Source organism: Lynx canadensis, chromosome A1 (assembly GCF_007474595.2).
Source record: "Lynx canadensis isolate LIC74 chromosome A1, mLynCan4.pri.v2, whole genome shotgun sequence".
NCBI classification, from domain to species: Eukaryota; Metazoa; Chordata; class Mammalia; order Carnivora; family Felidae; genus Lynx; species Lynx canadensis.
The window spans coordinates 54825287-54847707 of NC_044303.2; the positions used below are offsets into that span (position 1 = coordinate 54825287).

Here is a 22421-nt window from a genome sequence, read left to right on the forward strand (position 1 = left end):
TGCAGCAAAAGCAGTTCTAAGAGGGAAGGTCATAGCAATACATGCTTACCTTAAGAAGCAAGAAGAATCTCAAACAAACAACCTAACCTTACATCTAAATGAGCTAGGAAAAGAACAAAACCTAAAACTAGCATAAGAAAGGAAATAATAAAGATTAGAGCAGGAAAAAATGATCTAGAAACTTAAAAAAAAATGGAAGAGATCAATAAAACCAGGAGCTGGTTCTATGAAAAAAATCAATAAAGTTCATACACCTCCATTTAGCCAGACATAAAAAAAAAAAGAGAAAGGTCTCAAATAAATAAAATCACAACAGAGACAGGAGAAATAACAACCAATACCACAGAAATACAAATAATCATAAAAGACTATGAAAAACTAGATGCCAACAAATAAGACAGCCTAGAAGAAATGCATAAATTCCAGGAAGCATATAAACTATCAAAACTGAAACAGGAATAGAAAGTATGAACAGTCTGATAAGTAGCGAAGAAATTGAATCAGTAATTTAGAAACTCTCAACAAACAAAAACCCATGACCAGATGGCTTCCCAGGCAAATTCTACCAAACATTTATTAAAGATGAGTTAATTTCTATTCACAAACTATTCTAAAAAAATAGAAAAAGAAGGAAAACTTCCAAATTCATGCTATCAGGCCAGCATTACCTTGGTAGGAAAATCAGATAATGTCACCACAATAAAAGAGAATTACAGGCTAATTTCCCTAGTGAACACAGATACAAAAATCCTTAACAAAATACTAACAAACTGAATCCAACAATACATTAAAAAATCATTCACCAGGATCAAGTGGGATTTATTCTTGAGTTGGAGGTGTGGTTTAATATTTGTAAATCAACCAATGTGATATCTCACATCAAGAAGAGAAAGGATAAGAAGCATATGATCATTTCAACAGATGCAGAAAAAGCATTTGACAAAGTACACATTTTTATAAGATGCCGTATGTAAAACCCACAGTTAGCATCATCCTAAACTAAGAGTTTTTCCCCTAAGATCAGGAAGACAAAGATATTCACTCTCACCACTTTTATTCAACATAGTACTGGAAGTCCTAGTCACAGCACTTAGACAACAAAATTAAAAGACATCCAAATTGGTAAGGAAGAAGTAAAACTTTCACTATATAAAGACGACATGATACTCTATATAGAAAACCTGAAAGACTCCATCAAAAAACTGCTAGAACTGATACACTAATTTAGTAAAATCAGACAACACAAAATCCATGTACAGATATCTGTTGCATTTCTATACACCAATAATGAAACAGAAGAGAAATAAAGAAAACAATCCCCTTTACAATTGCACCAAAATAATAAGATACCTAGGAATAAACTAAACCAAAGAGGTGAAAGACCTGTATTCTGAAAACTATAAAGCATTGATGAAAGAAATGGTAGATGACACAAAGAAATGGAAAGACATTCCATGCTTGTTGACTGAAAGAACAAATATTGTTAAAATGTATATACCACCCAAGAAATCTACACATTTAATGTAATCCCTATAAAAATACCAATACTAAACCAATACCAATATCATTTTTCACAAAACTAGAACAAACAATTCTAAAATTTTTATGAACCACAATAGACCCAGAATAGCCAAAACAATCTTGAAAAAGAATAGCAAATCCTCTAGGCAGCACAATTCTGGACTTCAAGTTATATCACAAAGCTATAGTAATCAAAATAGTATTGTACTGGCACAAAAACAGACACATAGATCAATGGAACAGAACATACAGCCCATAAATAAACCCACAACTATATAGAAAGAATGTCCAATGGAAAAAGATAGTCTCTTCAATAATTGGTTTTGGAAAACTGAACCACGTGCTAAAGAAAGAAACTGGACCACTTTCTTACACCATACACAAAAATAAATTCAAAATTTATTAAGGACCTAAATGTGACACCTGAATCCATAAAAATTCTAGAGGAGAACAGTAACTTCTTTGCCATCGGCCATACCAACTTTTTTCTAGAAAGTCTCCTGAGGCAAGGTAAACAAAAGCAAATATAAACTATTGGGTCTTCATCAAGATAAAAATCTTCTGCACAGTGAAAGAAAAAAAAAAACTAAAAGACATCCTACAGAATGGGAGAAGATATTTGCAAATGACTTATCTGAAAAAGGGTTAGTATCCAAAACATATAAAGAACTTATACAACTCGACACCCAAAAACCCAAACAATGCAATTAAAAAATGTGCAGAAAATAGGACAAACATTTTCCAAAGATGACATCCAGATGGCCAACAGACACATGAAAAGATCTTCATCATCACTTACTATCAGGGAAATGAAAATAAAAACTACAACAAGGGGGCCTGGTTGGCTCAGCTGATTAAGCTTCCAACTCTTTATTTCTGCTCAGGTCATGATCTTCAAGGTCCATGAGATTGAGCCTGGTGTTGGGCTCTGTGCTCACAGTATTGAGCCCACTTGGGATTCTCTCACTCCCTCTCTCTCTGCCTCTCCCCTGCACACACTCTCTCTCTCTCAAAATAAATAAATAAACTTAAAAAGAAACCTACAATAAGATATAACCTCACCCCTGTCAGTATGGCTTATATTAACAACACAGGAAACAAAACAGGTGTTGGGGGGATGTGGAGAAAAGGGAATACTTCTGCACTGTTGTTAGAAATACAAACTAGTGCAGCCACTCTGGAAAACAGTATGGAGGTTCCTGAAAAAGTTAAAAGTAGAACTACCCTATGATCCAGCAATCACACTACTGGGTATTTACCTAAAGAATACAACAATACTAATTCAAAGGGATACATGTACTCCTATTATTTATTGTAGCATTATTTACAACAGCCAAATTATGGAAGCAGCCCAAGTGTCCATAGATAGATGAATGGATAAAGAAGATGTGGTATGTGTGCGTGTGTGTGTATTATTATATTATATATAATAATATATTATATATATTATATTATATATATATATATAATATGTAGTGAATATATAATGTATATATAATGTGTATAATGTGTGTATATAATGTGTGTTATGTATATGTATATAATATTTCATTGTATACGTATACAATGAAACATTATTTAGCCATAAAAAAGAATGAAATCTTTCTATCTGCAACAATATGGAGAGAGCTAGAAATGTTTCATAAAATCCGTACTTAGGAAAATAACAACATAAATAAAATTTTGGACCTGTTGATATTTTTAGGAGGCAATTCGATAGTGGCATATGAACCTTGGAGATAATATCCGGGCAGGAAAAGTACATTTGAGTTTTATGAATGTATGATAATTAAAGTACCTGTTTATGGATTTCATGAATTAAGGAAAGAATACAGATTAAAAAATCCAAAGACCTAGAGTCATTCATGTGGATTTCCTCACTTTCAAGTTTGGAAGGAAATGATTAGTGAGCAGCAGATACTGAGAACAAAGATGTAGGTGGTAACTTGAATAGTTTATGTCAAGAAAAAGAAAAATGGAGATCTGGCAATAAGGGTCAAGAAAGGATAAGCAACTTTCTCAAGCTGACAAAGTTAATGAACTGAGATTTAATGGAGCTAGGATTGAAAGCCAGGAGAGCTGTCTTTAGGGACCTTACTTTGAAAAACATGCCCACTTAAGTGAGTTATTTTCTTACCCACCACTTCCCCGAACTGCCCAAACTGGCAGTGAAATGATCAGTAATGAACTGTGTTGTCTGGTACTGATGGTTTCTTTGGGAAAATTCTAAAATATTTCCAATGATCTTTTGCCATTAACGATTAAAAATCCAAATAGGTAAATTTGATATTTATACAAACTAAAATGGCTTTTCTTTCTTGAATGAAATTTGCTAGACAATAAAACTTTGAAATGAAAACATAAATGTAAAATTAACTTTTTCATTGAATCAACAAGTAGAGAGTACATATTCTATGCCTACCAAGTATTGGATCATTAATTCATTTCACAGCTTAATAATTCATTTTTGCCCATAATTTGATGCATATTTTCCTCACAAACACAATGACCTTCATAATATTGGTAGTAATACTTTTTGGGTAATTCCTAATTTCCAGGTATTTTATAAGTACTTTACATTCATTTTATCACTTTACCTTTGGGTCTATGATGTTCATAGAGTGTTGTGAGCATTGAATAGGATACTACATGTACAGATCTTAGTTCAGATATTGAATACCAATGTAACTATGTAAAATAAGTATCAACATTAATCCCATTGTAATAAGAGTTAGCTGAAGCCTAAATACATTGACTAGCATGCTCAAAACCAAATGAAACTAGGATAAAACCTGGGGCTGTTTGGGCACCACGTGGCATACACATATACTGTCTGATAGATGCTGTTCATACCAGTATTTTTCACAGCTTCCTTTCAGATATGTATGCACTTTTTTTCAGGAGTTGCACCATATTCTGAAAGAAGAAAAGTACATTTTAAAATGTTGATTTCAGGGGTGCCTGGATGGCTCAGTAGGTTAAGCAACCAACTCTTGATTTCAGCTCAGGTTATGATCTTACTGTTCATGGGATCGAGTCCCATGTCAGGCTCCTTGATGACAGAACGGAAACCTGCTTGGGATTCTCCCTCTCTCTCAGCCCTCTCTCCCTCACTCATGTTGTCTCAAAAATGAATTAAAAATTAAAAACTTTTAAAAATATATCACTTATCATTCTCAGAATTCCTGATGATAGGAATTACCTGTGTCTTCAGGCACTGCAAGGTGTTATATCTTTAGGGAAATATTATTATTGTGGAACTTATTAAAAAATACCTTAAGTCTACACTTAATAAATTAGAAGATGCGTTCTCCTATACCAAAGCTTCTAAGTGAATATTTGAGGTGAGAACCACAGAAGGGACATATCTGCCTCACCTAGTCCAGGAGGGCAAATCTTTTGCCAAAGCTCCTTCTCAGTATGCCTATGAATTCAGTGATGCTTCTTTGGAACTTACTCTTACCCATTCCCTTCTCCCTGCAGGGAGACCTAGAAATATGCTGGCCACATACAGGCCATTACTTAATGGAAAGAGGTTTTCTTCTGGAATTAATGAGATGTTGGGCCCAGCAAAGAAAATTTATACCGCAGTTTCACTCCCCTTTAAAGAGGAGGGAGAATTGAGTAGATTAAGGTGAAAAATGGATCCCTGAGACTAAAAATTTGGAGAGAGAAAACACATAAAGAACAAATTATTTCTTACAAGAAACTCTTGAATGGAAAATTGTCCTAACAAATGGGTATTCAGTCTCCACTTTATCATTGCCTAAGATCAACACACAGGACACAGGCTATTTAAAAACATGGGTTTGTTCAAAATACAATCGTGTGTTGTCAAGTATTTTTTAATGCAAGATAAAAGGTGCAACAGTGAGCAGCATGCTAATTTCAGTAGGAAAAAAAATCTTTGTCTTATCAAGGTCAAATAAAATTTAAAATACATTATGGCAAGTGATAATTTACAAATGACAGCATCAGCTATAATACATGTCATAAGAGTTGATGGCAAGGGATTGTTGGTGATGTTATTTGATTAAATAGCTGGGGCTTAATTTCTTTCTAAAAAAATGCAGAACAATATGGTTCTCATCAGCCACGGAGCATGATGTTCTGGGACATTTTGTGTGATTTATGCAATTTATACTAGGCAGAGCTCTTACAGCATCAAGCCCCAAGCCACCAGAGTGTAAAACTAAATTTATTTCAATGGGGATAAAAGAGAACACTTTAAAACATTCACTAATGCCATAGTCCAAATGCTTTTCATGGCTTGCCATAGTCTACTTATTCCAATTCAGAATGCTATTAAATTAACATTTAATTATTATGACATTGTGACTACTTGTACCAGATAACTAAACACTGTGAGCTAATTCATAATGTGCAAAGCACACAGGCCATTTTCTCAAAATAGACATTGTTATGCTTTCATTGTCAAGAGAAGAATTGCAAGTCACAAATAACAACATTGCTCTCGACGGTATAATACAATCTTTAATTTTCATCACTTTTATTTGGAAAATAGCATAACTGAATTATTACACACTGTCATGCTATGCTAAGATAGAAAAAAGAATAGGAGCAAACATTTTTAAATTGATACTGGTGGCTAGATTTAGAGAAACAATCCACTGTAGGGCTATTCTCAACTGTGTATTTGTTCATCACAGAAAATCCAGTAAAGAAAAAATATATGGCTATACATATTTGGATAACAAATCACTGAGCCATATGTGGTGATTCCTCAAGTATTTTTTTCACTGGCAATACCGTGGTTACTGAAATAATGTGTGTATAATAATAATTTCACAGTCAGGTGCTAATAATGAAAACAGTCTTCTGCTATATGAAAATAACGTGACAAAAGAAGCTAGTAAGAGTAACCAAAATCTGTATTAGTTTCCTATTGCTATAGTAACAAGTAACCATAAGTTCTGTTGCTTAAAACCAGGCAAATTTATTAGTGTACAGTTCTGGAGGTCTGAGGTCCAAAAGAGGCCATACGAGGCTAAAATCAAGGTGTCTGAAGAGAAATGTTCCTTTCCTACTAGGAATTTGTTCCTTGCCTTTCCTAGATTCTAGAGGCTGTACACATTCCTTGGGTTGTGGTACTCTTTCAGCAATGGAATTACTCTGATTCTAAAAATATTATATATTATGTGATATACAATTAATAAAAGATTGACTTTCCATAAGGTAACTGTTCTAGAAATATTTTTTCTACTTGCATTTTAATTCTGAATGTTAAGCAATATATAGTGTTATCTAAACAAAAGATGTCAGAGATATACAAAATTTTTCTCCTCCGAGAACTAGGCAATGTACACTTATGAGACTATGGCCTATATTGATTATCTTAGCGGGTTTAGGAAAATAATTTCCAATATGAAAAACATCTGTTAAGTGATAGTGCCAATATCATGTGATCTAAGATACTTACCTCTCTAATACTATCGTAAGATTTTAAATTAATAATATTGACATTTAAATACAATTGGGCCAATTATTCCAAGGCTCTTTTGTAAATGGTTCAATGTATTTTGTATTCATTTACCTACTGGCTTCAAAAAACCAAATTGGATATACTGGTAGCAAACAGCAATTAATCTATAAGTCATTTATGACATTCAGTATAATTACTGCTATACTCAAATGTACTGGAATTAAATAATAGGAAAAATAGACCACAATGTTTATAAACATTCACAAATGAACTTTAGCTAAGTAATTGTTTTTCTGTTTGTATTGCAGAAACTTTCCCACCCACCTTTCAATTTTAACTCAGGTATCATTTCCTCCCATACTTCTTCCTACATCCTCTTTCCACTTCTTAAGCGATGAAATTGCTGCTACTTCCTATATCCACTGATGCACCTTTATGAATTTCCATTAAATACCTTTTTTAAAAAATATACTATACACACATATGCACACACATACATATTTTAGATCAGCATATCACGAGCTCCTTGAACGTAGGAATTTTAACGTGCTCATTTTTGTTTCACCAGTACATCCTCTGAGGGTTGGGACATACACGGTCTTGTTTGCTGAGAGATTGTTAGAATCAATAATAAGTAATGAAAGTAAAATTAGTCATTCAATGACATTTTGAATTATCCCATAAACTCTAGTGGTCTAAATGGTGGCCACCAAAAAGATATGTCCGGTTCTAAATCCCTAGCATCTGTGATCCTGCAAACCTTTATTTGGAAAAGGAGTATTTGCAGATATAATTAAGGATCTTGAAATGAGATCATCCTGTATACTTAATAGGCCTAAATATAATGACAAATGTTCCTATGAGAGACAGAAGAGGAATGAAACACCCAGAGAAAAAGGTGATGTGATGAGGAGGCAGAGATTGGAGTGATGTGGCTATAAGCCATGGAACCCAAGAAATGAAAATAGCCACCTAAAGCTGGAAAACTAAAGGAAGGATTCTCCACTGGAGGTTGCATGGTGAATCTGACCTTGGTGACACTGATTTTGGAATTCTGGCCTCAAGAAGTATGGGAAAATAAATTTCTGTTGATTTAGGACACTAAATTAGTGGTAATGTGTTATGGCAACTCTAGGAAACTTATGCAAGTACTATGAGAAAATGTATAAGAAATAGAAACTAACTTCCCTACCTTCAATAGCCCTATTTATTTAATACAGACACACACACACTCTTCAGAAGAAACTTACCTTATCAATGGTTGAAAATGAATATATATAGTTTATGTTGAATAAGTTGAGGCAATTTCAAAATTTGAAATTTCAAAATTCAAAATACTGAATTATTTAACTTAGAATGTACATGGGACTGTCACAGTAATAAGTACAGGTTATTTCATGTATTTTATCAATATATCTATTTATTTAAAGTGATTTTATTTGATTGTCAGTATGAGTATTTCACAAACTGGTTAAAGTATACAGAAAATATTTTGGAAAAGTCTAGCTAAGTTGTGATTGATCAAGAATGACTACTTAAATGTGGAACTGGATCATTTCCATGCATTCTGGCTGTTGGCAGAATTTTGAGTACACATTATTAAAGAGAGGTAGTTGCCACATTGGTCCAATGTCCCACAACAGAAGTCAGAAACTCATTTGTCAGGTAATCATTTGCATCAATCATTAAAGCATGGAGACAGCTAGGAGTCTGGATATCTGGCAATGGCAGCTCTGATTTTTAAGAGCAGTGGTGGAAAAATTTGGAGACTACAAACTGCAGTACCTATGTCAGATGGTTTAGGCAAATGGGACCTCCCAGGGCTTTTCATTGTGTATTGTGAGCATAGCTCTTGAAGTGATGTCCAAGTCTTTGGCTTTCCTTTTAATAATTTCTTTTTCTCCTTAAATCTGATAAACTGAGTTTTCTTTTCTACGCATTCAAATTACAAATTAGAAGAGAATGAGAAGTTTAGGAATTGAGGAAAGCCGGGTGTGTGTGTGTGTGTGTGTGTGTGTGGAGGAGGGGAGTCTAGATTGGACAAAGTATTACAAATAAGTGATGATTTGGCATTATATATATATATATATATATATATATATATATATATATATATATTTGAAAATATAAACAAAATGTCTCCTTGTTTTCTCATATACCCTATATCCAATTGGATTACTTGATCACATTATTTCTTTTTAATATGCCTGTATCCCTCCTTCTTCTCTTCGCTGTTGCAATAGTCTCTCCATTGATTTCTTTGCATTCAATCTCATCTGAACTCTTTATGTGAAAAATAAATAAACCTTCTAAATAACCACTATGTATGTTCTTTACATTATTGAATAAATTTCTCTAGCCCAAATGAATTAATGAAAAGATGAATGCATATGTCATATTGCCATTGCAGTGGATCTTATAGGGCTCAATACATTCTGGTAGCAAAATACAGGAATAATTTGGATAGACAAAAAAATAAGATTTTGCTTTCTATCAATCATGAGGTTCATTAAAAGACGTGATATACCATCTCACTTTATTAAGTTGGATGAATATCATGTTTTACTTTTGTGTTCTATAAAGTGGAAAATAAATTTTTTCTACTAACCAAAACTGTCTTTGTTGTGTTTTAGTGTAAACCATTTATCCTTAAAAATTATGTAATACTTAATTATCTTTGCATCTGTAGCTATTTTGTAGTAAAATGTACATACAAAACATTAGTATTTTTATCTACTAAAGGAATTATTATTTTTGTTTTAATGCATTAGAATGCCAAAGCAATAAAATGTACTCTTGACATTACTAATGCAAATAGTATGCCTTTAAAATGAATCTAAATGATAAACAGAATTACAGAATGCTTGAAAACATAACTATTCTTAGATGTAAAAAAGCTTTTCTGTTTCAACCATAATGAGATTCCTGTTTTAGTGTAATATGTAAAGCAGGCATATACAAAGGCTTTGCAAGAACTTGCCAAAATAAAAACCTCAATTCCTGAACAGCATTTCAAAAACCTCTACATTGTAGCATTATCTTACTACATTTATATTCACCTCTGTGAACAAATTAAAGAACAAATCCTTTTTAATAGAAGTATATCATTGGGATACATAAGATATTTCATCTTTGGGAACTTAGTCAACGACTATAGTCACTGATGTTTAAATGATGATATTTACCGATAAAATGTTTTGATAAATATTAAAAGCGGAAAAGCATCTAATGCAGTGAGGATACCTAGTTTGCAGAAGCAACGATGCCACCACCAGACAGGAGGCATCAAGCACTTCCCTTTACACATACGACCGTCCATGAAGAAGGTGTGGCAGAAACACTTCTAACTTTCCTTCTGCTTATAAACTTGATTATGCAATGGGACTTAAAAATTGTGTGGGACTGAGCCCTGGGTGGCTCAGTCAGTTAAATGTCTGACTTCAGCTGACAGCTCAGAGCCTGGAGCCTGCTTCTCTCTCTCTCTGCCCCTCCCCTGCTTATGCTCTGTCTCTGTCTCTCTCTCTCTCCCGCAAAAATAAATAAACATTAAAAAAAAAAAAGAGCACAAAACTTTATCTCAGGGTAACTTCTCTGGAGTACTAATTCTTTCCATATCTATACATTTAACCCTTAACAAAAGATGCAATATTAAACCTATGTCTCCAGAGAAGATGAGTTCAGAGAAAATGAGATTAAGAATATATAAAACAACAGGGCGCCTCGGTGGCTCAGTCAGTAAGTGTCTGACTTAGGCTCAGGTCATGATCTCACAGTTTGTGAGTTTGAGCCCCATGTCAGGCTCTGTGCTGACAGCTCAGATCCTGGAACCTGCTTCAGACTCTGTGTCTCCCTCCTCTCTCTGCCCCTCACCTGTTTGCTCTCTTGCTCTTTCTCTCTCTCGCTCTCTCTCAAAAATAAATAAAATGTTAAAAAAAATTTAAAGAATATACAAAGCAGGGTACTTAGTTCAGGAGTAAATAAAATGAGCTAGGAGAAAGTGTTTGGTTACTCTTCATTAATTTCTTCAACATAGTTTAGAGGTGCTTCTGTGTGCCAGGAATACTACTGAAAACAGTTATAATGGCTGAGATATTTCCTCATCTTCAGTCGCTCTCTGATTGCCACAGTGTATACTCTACTGGACTACCATTATAAATATTTCCTAAGTATTTCGAAATCTAACGTGTGTTTAACTCAGCATTACATTAAATTTTAAAAGTCATGAGCTCGTGAGTTTGATGTACTAGACCTAATTTATAATACTTGTGAAGACAAAAGTGTTACTATTGAAGTAAAACAAAAATTCCAACCAAAAAATCAGCTGATTGGAATGATAAATGAATAACAGATAGTACGTTGGGTACATTAGTTTTAAAAGTCTGTTCATTTTTCTAGAAAATCCACATTAAAATAAATGCCAAATTTGAATGCCACTATAGCAAAATTAAAAAGAAACACATATACATTATTGAAATAGTCCTGTACACAAAACTGAATGCAATTTTTCTTGGAAACGTTCCTTATTTCCGCTCCTATAACTGTGACAAATGTCTTAATTATGTTGGTTAGTTAAGGTATCAGATTAATAAATTATAACTATGGGCACCTGGGTGGCTTAGTCGTTTAAATGTCCAAGTGACTCCTGGTTTCAGCTCAGGTCATGATCCCCTGGTTCATGAGTTAGAGCCTCGTCAGCTGTGCACTGACAGTGTGGGGCCTGCTTGGGATTCTGTGTCTCTACATCTCTCTCTCTGCCCCTCCCCTGCTTGCACTGTCTCTCAAAATACATTTAAAAAAAAAAAGTCAAACATAAAATAAAATAAATTATAACTATAAATACAAAATCAATATACATTTACCACAATGTCAAAATAATTCATTTCTTAAACTTGTTTCTACTTTCTATTTTTCTGATTTGTGTTATTATGTGTCATTAGCCCTTCTGTAAATATCCCAGTTTGAAACAGTAACTGGTGGTGCATAATATATACCTAATACTTAAGGTGAAATGATGTTTCACAAAATATATGTTCTAAAAGGAAAAAATGAAGCATTTTGTATATGTACTTAAACTGAATGAAAATTCGACTTGCAAGTATGAAAATTAAAGAAAATCAGAAAAAAACGTGTTTATTTTATTATTTTGAAGTCATTGACTTCTGATCACAAGTTCACACAACTGCCATGTGTCTATAAAGTTTCAGTTAAGTCAATTAGTTAAATGAATGCATATGCTAAGAGTGAGGGGGAAGTCATACATAACCCCAAATTATTCACTGAAAAAGTATCTTTGCTCTACTCTCACAAATATAGATGAACTTGAGAAGTTCTTTAAATCTTTGTTTATAACTGATATGACCCTGTAGAATATGTGAACTTTTGATTTAGCATTCACTTGATTAAAAAAAAAATTTATGTTTATTTATTTTTGATACAACACAAGGGGGTGGGGAGAGAAGAGAAGAGAGGGAGACACAGAATCTGAAGCAGGCTCCAGGCTCTGAGCTGTCAGTATAGAGACTGATGTGGGCTTGAACCCACAGACCATGAGATCATGACCTGAGCTGAAGTCAGTTCCCCAACCAACTGAACCACCCAGGTGCCCCAACTTGAGCAATTTTTAATGACAATATTCTCAAATATTTTGTTTCAAAATGACACTTGATATGCATTATTTATTATAATGTTATATTGTTGGGGTACATGGCTGGCTCAGTTGGTTAAGCATCTGACTTCATCTCAGGTCATGATGTCATGGTTCCAGCCCTGCATCAGGCTCTGTGCTGACAGCTCAGAGCCTGGAGCCTGAGTTTCTGTGTCTCCCTCTCTCTCTCCTCCCCCACTCACATTCTGTCTATGTCTCTCAAAAATAAACATTAAAAATAAATTTTAAAAAAATTGATATTCTTTAAATAAATAAAGTTATATTCTTCATTTTTACAAAAGAAGTTCAATTTCGTTATTTGAGCTTATGTAATAAGTAGTTCAATGACATCTACAGTAAAACCTTAGTTTGTGAGCATAATTTGCTCTGGAAACATGCCTGTAAAACAAAGCACTTGTATATCAAAGTGAACTATTGGTTCAGTTGTGATCATGTGACCCTGGACATCACATACTATTCATATTGCAAGACATCGCTTGTTTATCAAGTTAAAACTTATTAGACCTCGCCACCTTCATCCCAGGCTCCTGGCGCGCCGCAAGAGTGCCCTCCCGCCTTGGCCTCCGGGATGACCCTTGCTCCTGTGCAGGGGACGGCGCACGTGGTAAAGGGTGGGGCTACCACCTCCTCACCTGTCGTAGCCCAGGTACCTGCCGCCTTCTACATGCAGTCCGTGCACCTGCAGAGCAAACCCCAGACGTTGGCTGTCAAACGGAAGGCAGAATCTGAGGAGGAGAGAGACGATGTCTCCACATTGGGTTCAATGCTTCCTGCCAAGGCATCTCCAGCAGCAGAGAGCCCAAAGGCCCTGGAGGAGAAGAGCAGTCTTGGAGAGAAAGCTGAACCAGTGACCGGTGTGAATGCTAATACTCCAAGCAGTGAACTAGTAGCCTTGGCTCCTGCCCCGTCAGCACCCCCTCCTACACTAGCCATGGTGTCCAGACAGATGGGTGACTCAAAACCCCACAGGCCATCGTGAAGCCCCAGATTCTCACCCACATCATTGAAGGCTTCGTTATCCAGGAAGGAGCAGAGCCTTTCCCGGTGGGTTGTTCTCAGTTACTGAAAGAGTCTGAGAAGCCGCTGCAGACCGGCCTCCCGACGGGGCTGAATGAGAATCAGTCAGGTGGCCCCTTGGGAGGGGACAGCCCATCGGCTGAGCTGGATAAGAAGGCGAATCTCCTGAAGTGTGAGTACTGCGGGAAGTATGCTCCCGCAGAGCAGTTTCGCGGCTCCAAGAGGTTCTGCTCCATGACTTGCGCTAAGAGGTATAACGTGAGCTGTAGTCACCAGTTCCAGCTGAAGAGGAAAAAAATGAAAGAGTTCCAAGAAGCCAACTATGCTCGTGTTCGTCGGCGTGGACCCCGCCGTAGCTCCTCTGACATCGCCCGCGCCAAGATCCAGGGCAAGCGCCACCGGGGTCAAGAGGACTCTAGCTGGGGTTCGGATAATTCCAGTTACGATGAAGCACTCTCTCCGACATCTCCTGGGCCTTTATCTGTGAGAACTGGGCATGGAGAACGTGACCTGGGGACCCCCAATACGGTACCACCGACGCCAGAATTACATGGCATCAACCCTGTGTTCCTGTCCAGCAATCCCAGCCGCTGGAGCGTAGAAGAGGTGTATGAGTTCATCGCTTCTCTACAAGGCTGCCAAGAGATTGCAGAGGAGTTCCGTTCCCAGGAGATTGATGGACAGGCCCTTTTATTACTTAAAGAGGAACATCTCATGAGTGCCATGAACATCAAGTTGGGCCCTGCCCTCAAGATCTGCGCCAAGATAAACGTCCTCAAGGAGACCTAAGGTGGCCCTCTTGCACACACGAGCCGAAGGCGGACACTCTCCACTGTCCAGGTTATAACCTGGTAGCAGCAGACTTTACAGGGAAGAAAGAGCTGTTCCAATTACGTAAATCTTCTGGAGAGGGGATTACTGAGACAGGAAGAAAAGTGCAAGAATTGGTTGCTGGTGCTACATGGCGGCAGCTGTGACATTTTCTCCGGGTTCTACCTTCATTTTTAAAAGTTACGGTTCTCGCTTTTCTCACTTCCCCTGATCCAATCTTTATAAAAAGAGGCAGTCTAGAGAAGTAGGACTGCTCCGCCTTATCCTGGAGTGGAGTACATAGCCAGGGCCTCAGCTCTCCGGGAGGAGGAACAGACCGTGTGGAACCGTAAGGAAGTGGGTGGAACGCGGGTGCGCCTCCGCAGTGGGAGAGCGAGGTGGGGTTTTTCTAGCTGGCGTGACACGAGCGGCAAAATCTGGTGGCCCCTCTCTTCCCTCTGGACCGCCTGGCCGTGGCCCGGGGTCTTTGTCGTCGCTCCCTCGGTACTGAACGTTTTCTCCTGCGTTCCTGGCAGGGTCACCAGCCCGCGCAGAGACTCGGTCGGCATCATTCTGATCCGCCGCAGGGGCTAAAAAGTGTTGGGCACGCGTGTGGCTGTCATTCGTTCCGCATCCCCGTGCTCCCTTCAGTCTGTGTGTCTTCTACCCTCCCTTTCTTTTCAGTTCCAACTCTACTCTGTCCTATAGCTTTATTCAAACAGGAATGTGGGGCTGAGGTCAGGAGTGTAAGTACCTGCCTTAGGGCTATTCCTTATACAACAAATATATTAAATATTTTTTTCCTCCTCAGTAAAAGGATAAAAAAAAAACTTATTAGAAATGTTTCATCATCCTTGCAGAACAAGTTACTCACAGTCCAAGGTTTTCTCCTAAATTCCTAAATTTTCATTACAATAAAAGTGATATATGTAGGTCTCTGTGTACATATATGTATACACACACATATATATATTCATATGCAAACATGGAGACTATATATGAAGTGATAGCCACATCAAAAATTTAATTGTAACTTTATAAGATGTTTTGCTTATATATGACCAGTTTAAGAAGAGTCCAGACTAATCAGAAGTTTATAGCTTGCAGAGGATTGCACTGTCTTGAATGTAAGTCAAAGGAATCCCCAAGAAAATAATAATAATTAATAATAATAATAATAATATAATAATATTTCCCCAGTTTGAAATGAAAGGATATGTCTGTAAGATGTGACTCTGACTCAATATGGGGCCAAATATCAATCTTCATAGCCATCCTCCCCCACAAGAAATGTATGTTTGCCAGATATGAAATATCTGTTTTCTACTTGCCCCAAAAGTCATACGAAAGGGCTGGCTTCTCACAGAGGCATGTGTGCCATATAAGGAGGGGAGATTCTTCAGTAAGTCATTTTGGGCAGCTGTAATACTCTTTCTGCCAGGACTGTCCCTGGCTGTGCCTCCCATTCTATTTCCCATGGACTAGAAAATCTCAAAAACTGACAGCTCAAAATTAAAATACCCCTCAATTTTACCCTTCATTCTTTATGTAGGCCTAATCATATTGACGAGAGTCCATGAAATCTATTTCAGAACTGATTTCATCTCCTAAATTTAGGGGACACATATCACAGAAAAAGTAATATATATATATATATATATATATATATATATATATTCAAAAGAAGAAGAGGAAACTCAAGTCTTTACTTACTGGGAAGTAGTAAAACGTCTTTACTGGGAAGAAAAAAAAACAAGACACAAAAAATTATAACCAATTATTCAATATTCCCAGAAAGACACATATGGAAACCATATTTATAAAAGAATTGTAGAAATCAGTAACTGGAAAAAATCTGAGATCAATTTTTTTGAGTTTTAAACAGAATCACTGAATTTCAGAAATATCGAGCCATGGAACAAATAATTTGATTATCAAAAAAATATGAAACAATTAGGGGAAAATGTCAAGAATATCACTGAATTGAAAAAAAATACAAAGCTCTATAACCCCGAAAGCATTAGAGACATTTAGGATTAATCTAGGATGCAAAATAACATATATTCTGCAAAAATTAGAGAAGTAAAAAAAAATTGTGAAATAACAATATCAACTAAAGATGTAACAACAGCTTCCTGAAATGAGATACAAATGAAACAAAACAAACAAAAAAACACTATACAGAGAGTAACATAATATTACTTAACATAATGTTAAGAATCATGAAAACTTTGTTTTTGCATTAGGATAAACAACATTTATATGTTTTTAAATGTTAAAATCTGATTATTTGTCTTTAATTACTTGAGTCAAAATAGATTATTCTAAACTGTCTTATAAAGAAAACATAGGTGCAATGTCATTGCCATATCGCTCAAAATATCAGAATTAGATATAAATAAAAATTATAAATTTCGGCAATCAAGTGAACAATGGTCTTCCTTGACATTTACTGACAGTTACTCTAACGAGAACAGATTCAAGTTCAGAATGTAAATTATGATATTTTGTCACACTGAGGAGATTTCAGAAACACACAAGGAAGCATTAGAAAAAGTCTACAAAACTCCTACTGTGCCTAACTGGTTTTAAAGCATGGTCAACCTTTTCAAATTAATGAAAGTTATTTTTTATTCTAACATCATTTTTTCCTTGTTGTTTCTAGTTATGTATTATAGCTTGTTTCTTTTTATAATGCTAGGTACCTAAAGAGAAACACATTTCCTAAATCAAGAGAAATTCTAATTTTTCTTTTGAGAAATGTTATCAACTGCAGTAAACAATTGTGCTAACAATGTGTGCTAACAATGTACACAAAAATAAGACAACAGTGATGCTACAAAATAAAAAATATATATATTGCTTCTGTGTAGGTAAATTAAACACGATTTCAACAATGTGGACATTCCCAGCAATATACAATCTGGTAGCTCACAATGTCACTTTGTTCCCTTAGTGCAGAATGACTTAGGGAGTTTCATTTGTCTTTCTGCAACTATAAATCCTAAGGTGAGCTGTGAAAACATTTACTACTAAAGAAGTATATAACAATTAGCCCTTACACTTCAAAGTCAAAGAGAAATGAAACATACTGTTTTAACACTTGAATGAAAGGAAAGTTTTTTTGCCATACATCCATTTCTAAATCACCATTCTACTTCCTTTGCTGGCAGGGGGGAAAAAAAGATAAAGCGATTGAAAACAGGATGATGTAAACAAGCCATCAGAATTTTCTCATATATCATCTCCTGAATTGGCAAGTTCTATGTGGAATTAAAGTTTATATGTATATATAATAAAGTGACTTTCTGAATTGTTGACATATTGATATATTATCTTCTTTTATATGTGTGTGTGTGTGTGAAAATGCACATATTAAATATTAATATGTAGAATTAAAATGTATTTTTAATATATTAAAAATGTCTATGCACCTGACTGGCTCAGTGGGTTAAGAGTCCGACTCTTGGTCTCAGCTGAGGTCATGATCTCATGGTTGGTAAGATTGAGCCCCGGGCTCTGCACTGATGGCAAGGAGCCCCTCTCTGTGCCCCTCCCCTGCTCACACTCACTCTCCCTCAAAATAAATAAATAAACTTTTAAAAATACATACATATATGTGTGTGTGTGTGTGTGTGTGTGTGTATTTTTACTTTTCTTAGTTGGTAGTCAGGTCATTAAAAACACTTTAAATTTATGTTAAATTTTTCTGATATCTGAATATGTTTTATTATAAAATGGATTCAATTAAGATCTTTCATGTATGCCCTTGACGCTATCCCTCTGCATATGAAGATGAAGATCATTCTCTATTTGTTCCATTAACATGTAAGATTTCTATACTGTGGCTTCCTAAGGGCCTAGGAACTACTGTAACACTTCATAGAGCCCCTAATTCCACACATGTAGAATAAACCCTGTTTTGTAGCCCTATCTCATATCTCTTCCATGGGACTCTTACCATACATAAAGACAGTCTCTAAGAGGTCTAGACCAAATGTGGTCAGCCTCTAATGGAGGAAAACCAGTTATCTCATGATTCTCAAGTTCACTGAATTGTCCATATACCTATGTCCCAAAAGACATCAAGTGTATACTGTCCTGTGGTCCCTCCCAAAACTCCCTTCCCCTTCGCCCACCCATACTCATCAGTGTTTATGCTCACCGTATGAGCCTTTATACTGCTCTATGTCAGCCAATACCCTATAGAAACTCATGAATACCAAGGCACTCATAAATCTCAATCTATATAAATATCCTCTTCACTTCAAAAACTAAGAATCAAAATTTCCCTCAAGTGTCACTTCTATTCTATCACAGTCTTTACACTTCTAATCCCCACATCTTAGTCGGAATTACATATTAAAAACCATGAAAGACCAAATATATCAACATATCAACAATTCATAAATATCACTTCCTTCTCTGATTTTATGGACTTGGTTCTTAACAGTTTGGGGTAGTACATGACATACCTGGAAACAGTTCCTTACAAATACTAGCATGTCAGTTATTGATTATGAAACCTAACCAGATTATTATAGTGGGAGATGCAGATAAACTTACTATGGTCAGTTACTAAGAGTAATAAATGAACATTTATTAAGAGGAACTCACCTTTAAATGTTAAAAAAAAAATAAAAAAAAAAAGGGGGGGGGGCGCCTGGGTGGCTCAGTCGGTTAAGCATCTGACTTTGGCTCAGGTCATGATCTCGCGGTCCATGAGTCCGAGCCCCGCGTCGGGCTCTGTGCTGACAGCTCAGAGCCTGGAGCCTGTTTCAGATTCTGTGTCTCCGTCTCTCTCTGACCCTCCCCCGTTCATGCTGTCTCTCCCTGTCTCAAAAATAAACGTTAAAAAATTAAAAAAAAAAAAAGAGGAACTCACCTTTGTTTAGATCACTAATTTATCACACAGTGTATGCAAAGATTTTTACTTGTCTCTCAAATGCCTATATATTTGAAAATACCAGACAGGTACAAATAAATATCATTTCCAATCATGTTTATATTAATTCATTGTTAAGATTAATGTGCTTAAGGGGCACCTGGGTGGCTCAGTCAGTTGAGTGTCCACCTCCAGCTCAGGTCATGATCTCGGGGTTTGTGAGTTCTAGCCCTGCGTTGGGCTCTGTGCTGACAGCTCAGAGCCTGGAGCCTGCTTCGGATTCTGTGTCTCCCTGTCTCTCTCCCCCTCCTATGCTCATGCTCATGCTCTGTCTCTCAATAATAATAAACATTAAAAAATTTTTTTAAAGATTAATGTGCTTAATTTTAAATCTTCTAATTTGTTTTTTTTCCCATTACCTTACACTGCATTTTTCTTTTTTTCTTTTTTTTTTGTGGGGGGGGGGGTTGGTGGCCAGCATAAGATATTATGTTTAGAGGAAGATGGCAAAATGCACAAGTAAGGGACAGATATTTTATGATACAATCATTTCTTTTCTAAACTGTGAGGTTAAATTGAGATGTCTTATTATCCATGATCATGCAACAAATAGCATTTACTAAAGATTTATAGAGCACTACAATTTTCTCCCTTACATTTTGTTTACAAAAATAAGCCTGTCCTATTATACAGGACCCTATAAGATTTTTTAATATTCAAGGTAGAACAAATTAATGTGACATTTCCATGAATCAATTCTGGCCACCTGAAGGTCCCAAATGAAATTTGCCCATGACAACAATAAAGTATGAGGGGTGGGGCAGTCAGAAGACACCAACAATAGCAGCCCACCATTATCTTGCATCATTATATCCATGAGGGTCTATCCCTTGGGAAAGACTAAATACTGTGCAGGGTGTTTCATGGGTCAGTTTATAATCTCTAGTGGGTTCTCTGTATTTGTTTAATAAACCGTTTATTCATGTTTATTTACCTCAACACTAAGCTCCTTACTCTTTATGGTATCTTCCTAGCCATAATGTTTGGACCCATTCACTCTATTTTGGTTAACCCAACTTTTTAATTATGTAACATTTGGCTTGTTACTGATTGATACCGATCTGTTTATTCTGACATTTCTCTAAATTTCCAGTCAGTAGCAGACAATGGAGCACACAAACTGATGAAAGCATTTGGATGTTGAATGCTTTCATATGTCACTCTTACATTCTTATAGTGCATCTGAATAGGGGAGGCAGTGTATTTCTTCTGGAAGAGGGAAGATCATTTGTAAATATATGTATTCCAGAAGAAAGCATTATCTGTTTGAATATATGTTTGGGTATAAACTGAAAGTGATTTGAGGCTGTCAAAAATACTTAACCTGCCAATATATTTCTTACTTAGACACTTAGTTGTTCTCTAGCATTATAGAAATAATACAATATGTTTCAGAATCCTGAAACATTTATGCATCTTAGTTGCATAATTATGCATCCTATGTTATATAATTTAAATGCAGTATATAAGGTAGACCATGGGAGATGGTCCATCCAGGTCAGGTAAACAGAGGCCACATTAGAAGATAAAACATCCAGAATTTATTTCCCAGTGTGTGAGGACATGAATTTAATTCTGTACCAGAAATTCTAAATTAGGATCACTGTAGTTAAATCACTCTAGAAACAAGATTGAGCATAAATTAGAGCATTAATATAATGATTTAGTTTATAGTATAGCTTTAGTGTCTGTGCTGCCGGAGCAAACACTAGTTTATAGTATAGGTTTGCATATAGAAATCAAACTGATGTAAACAACAGCCTTTTAATATAGACAGGGTATGCAAATATTTATATGTTATTGACCACCAACACTAATACTTGCCTACTTTTTTTGGTGATATAGATTTTAAGAACAGATTTTGGCTTCCAGTCTGGAATTGTGTTCATGTTCAATTCTGACTTTTTAGGAACAATTTAGATAACATTTGTAAAGTATGCAAGATGTGGCACTGTCCCAAGAAATTGAAATTTATTAAAAAAAATAATCCTAAATCTATAAAATAGAAATATTACTTCAAATATACAGATAAGTTAATAGGATATAGAAACATTAAGTAACATGGTCATACCTACCTCTAATAAATGGCAGACTAGAATACTAACCCAAGATTTATATCTACATGGCCCAAATTTTTAACAGTTATTTAACATTGCCTCTCCCTTGATTATACTTATTCTCTTTTATGTTTATTATTGACAGAAAATTACGTGACTTAAGAAAAAAATCTCAAGTCTCTTCTACTAGTACTTTTGTAAATACACAATAAAATTCAGGAATTTAATGTGTTTTGTCCATTAGATTCATAAAACTCAAACTATTCATAGGATGCTGAAACATATTATATTATTTCTATAATGATAAAGAACACCTAAGCTTCTGAGTAAGAAATATATTGGCAGGTTAAGTATTTTTGACAGCCTGAAATCACTTTCAGTCTATGCACAATACTTCTAGGAATGTGACCCTAGATTGACTCTCTGGTCTACTTCATTACCAATACGAAAATCCTATGAATCACAGTCCCTCATAAATGACATTTCTATAAAGAGTGACACACAACTGAATATTTCTCAATTCCCCAATTAAACCTTATATTTCAATATAAAGAGTATGTCTGTCTACATCACTAAAAGATGACATAACTGCTTCATACATGAATCAGGCACTTGTAAAGGTTTTAAAATAACAGAATGATATTTATCCTTAATAACAGTATTAACATACATAGTAACTCCTACACATTTCAAAATTATTCACAAAATAAAATAGGTTCTATGTCTCTATTTACTTGGCAAATTTAACCATCTCTAAAGACTGAGCCTAGGGAAACATCACCCTTTAAAGAGTTAATGAAGAAGCTTGAGAGTGGCCAGGAAGTAGAAAACAAACAGCACCATGCATTCCTGGAAGTAGAAAAGCTGAGCATTTCTAGGACGAGGCTGACCTACAGCATCAACCGCTGATGAGAAGTCAAGTAGAGCAATAAACCACAAATCACATTGGATTTGTTTATTTGG

The 22421-nt window shown here is 35.6% G+C and overlaps 1 protein-coding gene across 1 annotated transcript; it reads left to right on the forward strand.

The window, feature by feature from the left end:
• The first annotated feature begins 4824 nt into the window (after positions 1-4824).
• LOC115508651 (polyhomeotic-like protein 1) lies at positions 4825-15107 on the forward strand. Its single transcript, XM_032593584.1, is given in 4 exon segments — positions 4825-4865; positions 10179-10290; positions 13132-13588; positions 13591-15107. Coding segments are annotated over 4 exon segments (1455 nt in total). The 3' UTR covers positions 14436-15107.
• Positions 15108-22421: the final 7314 nt, after the last annotated feature.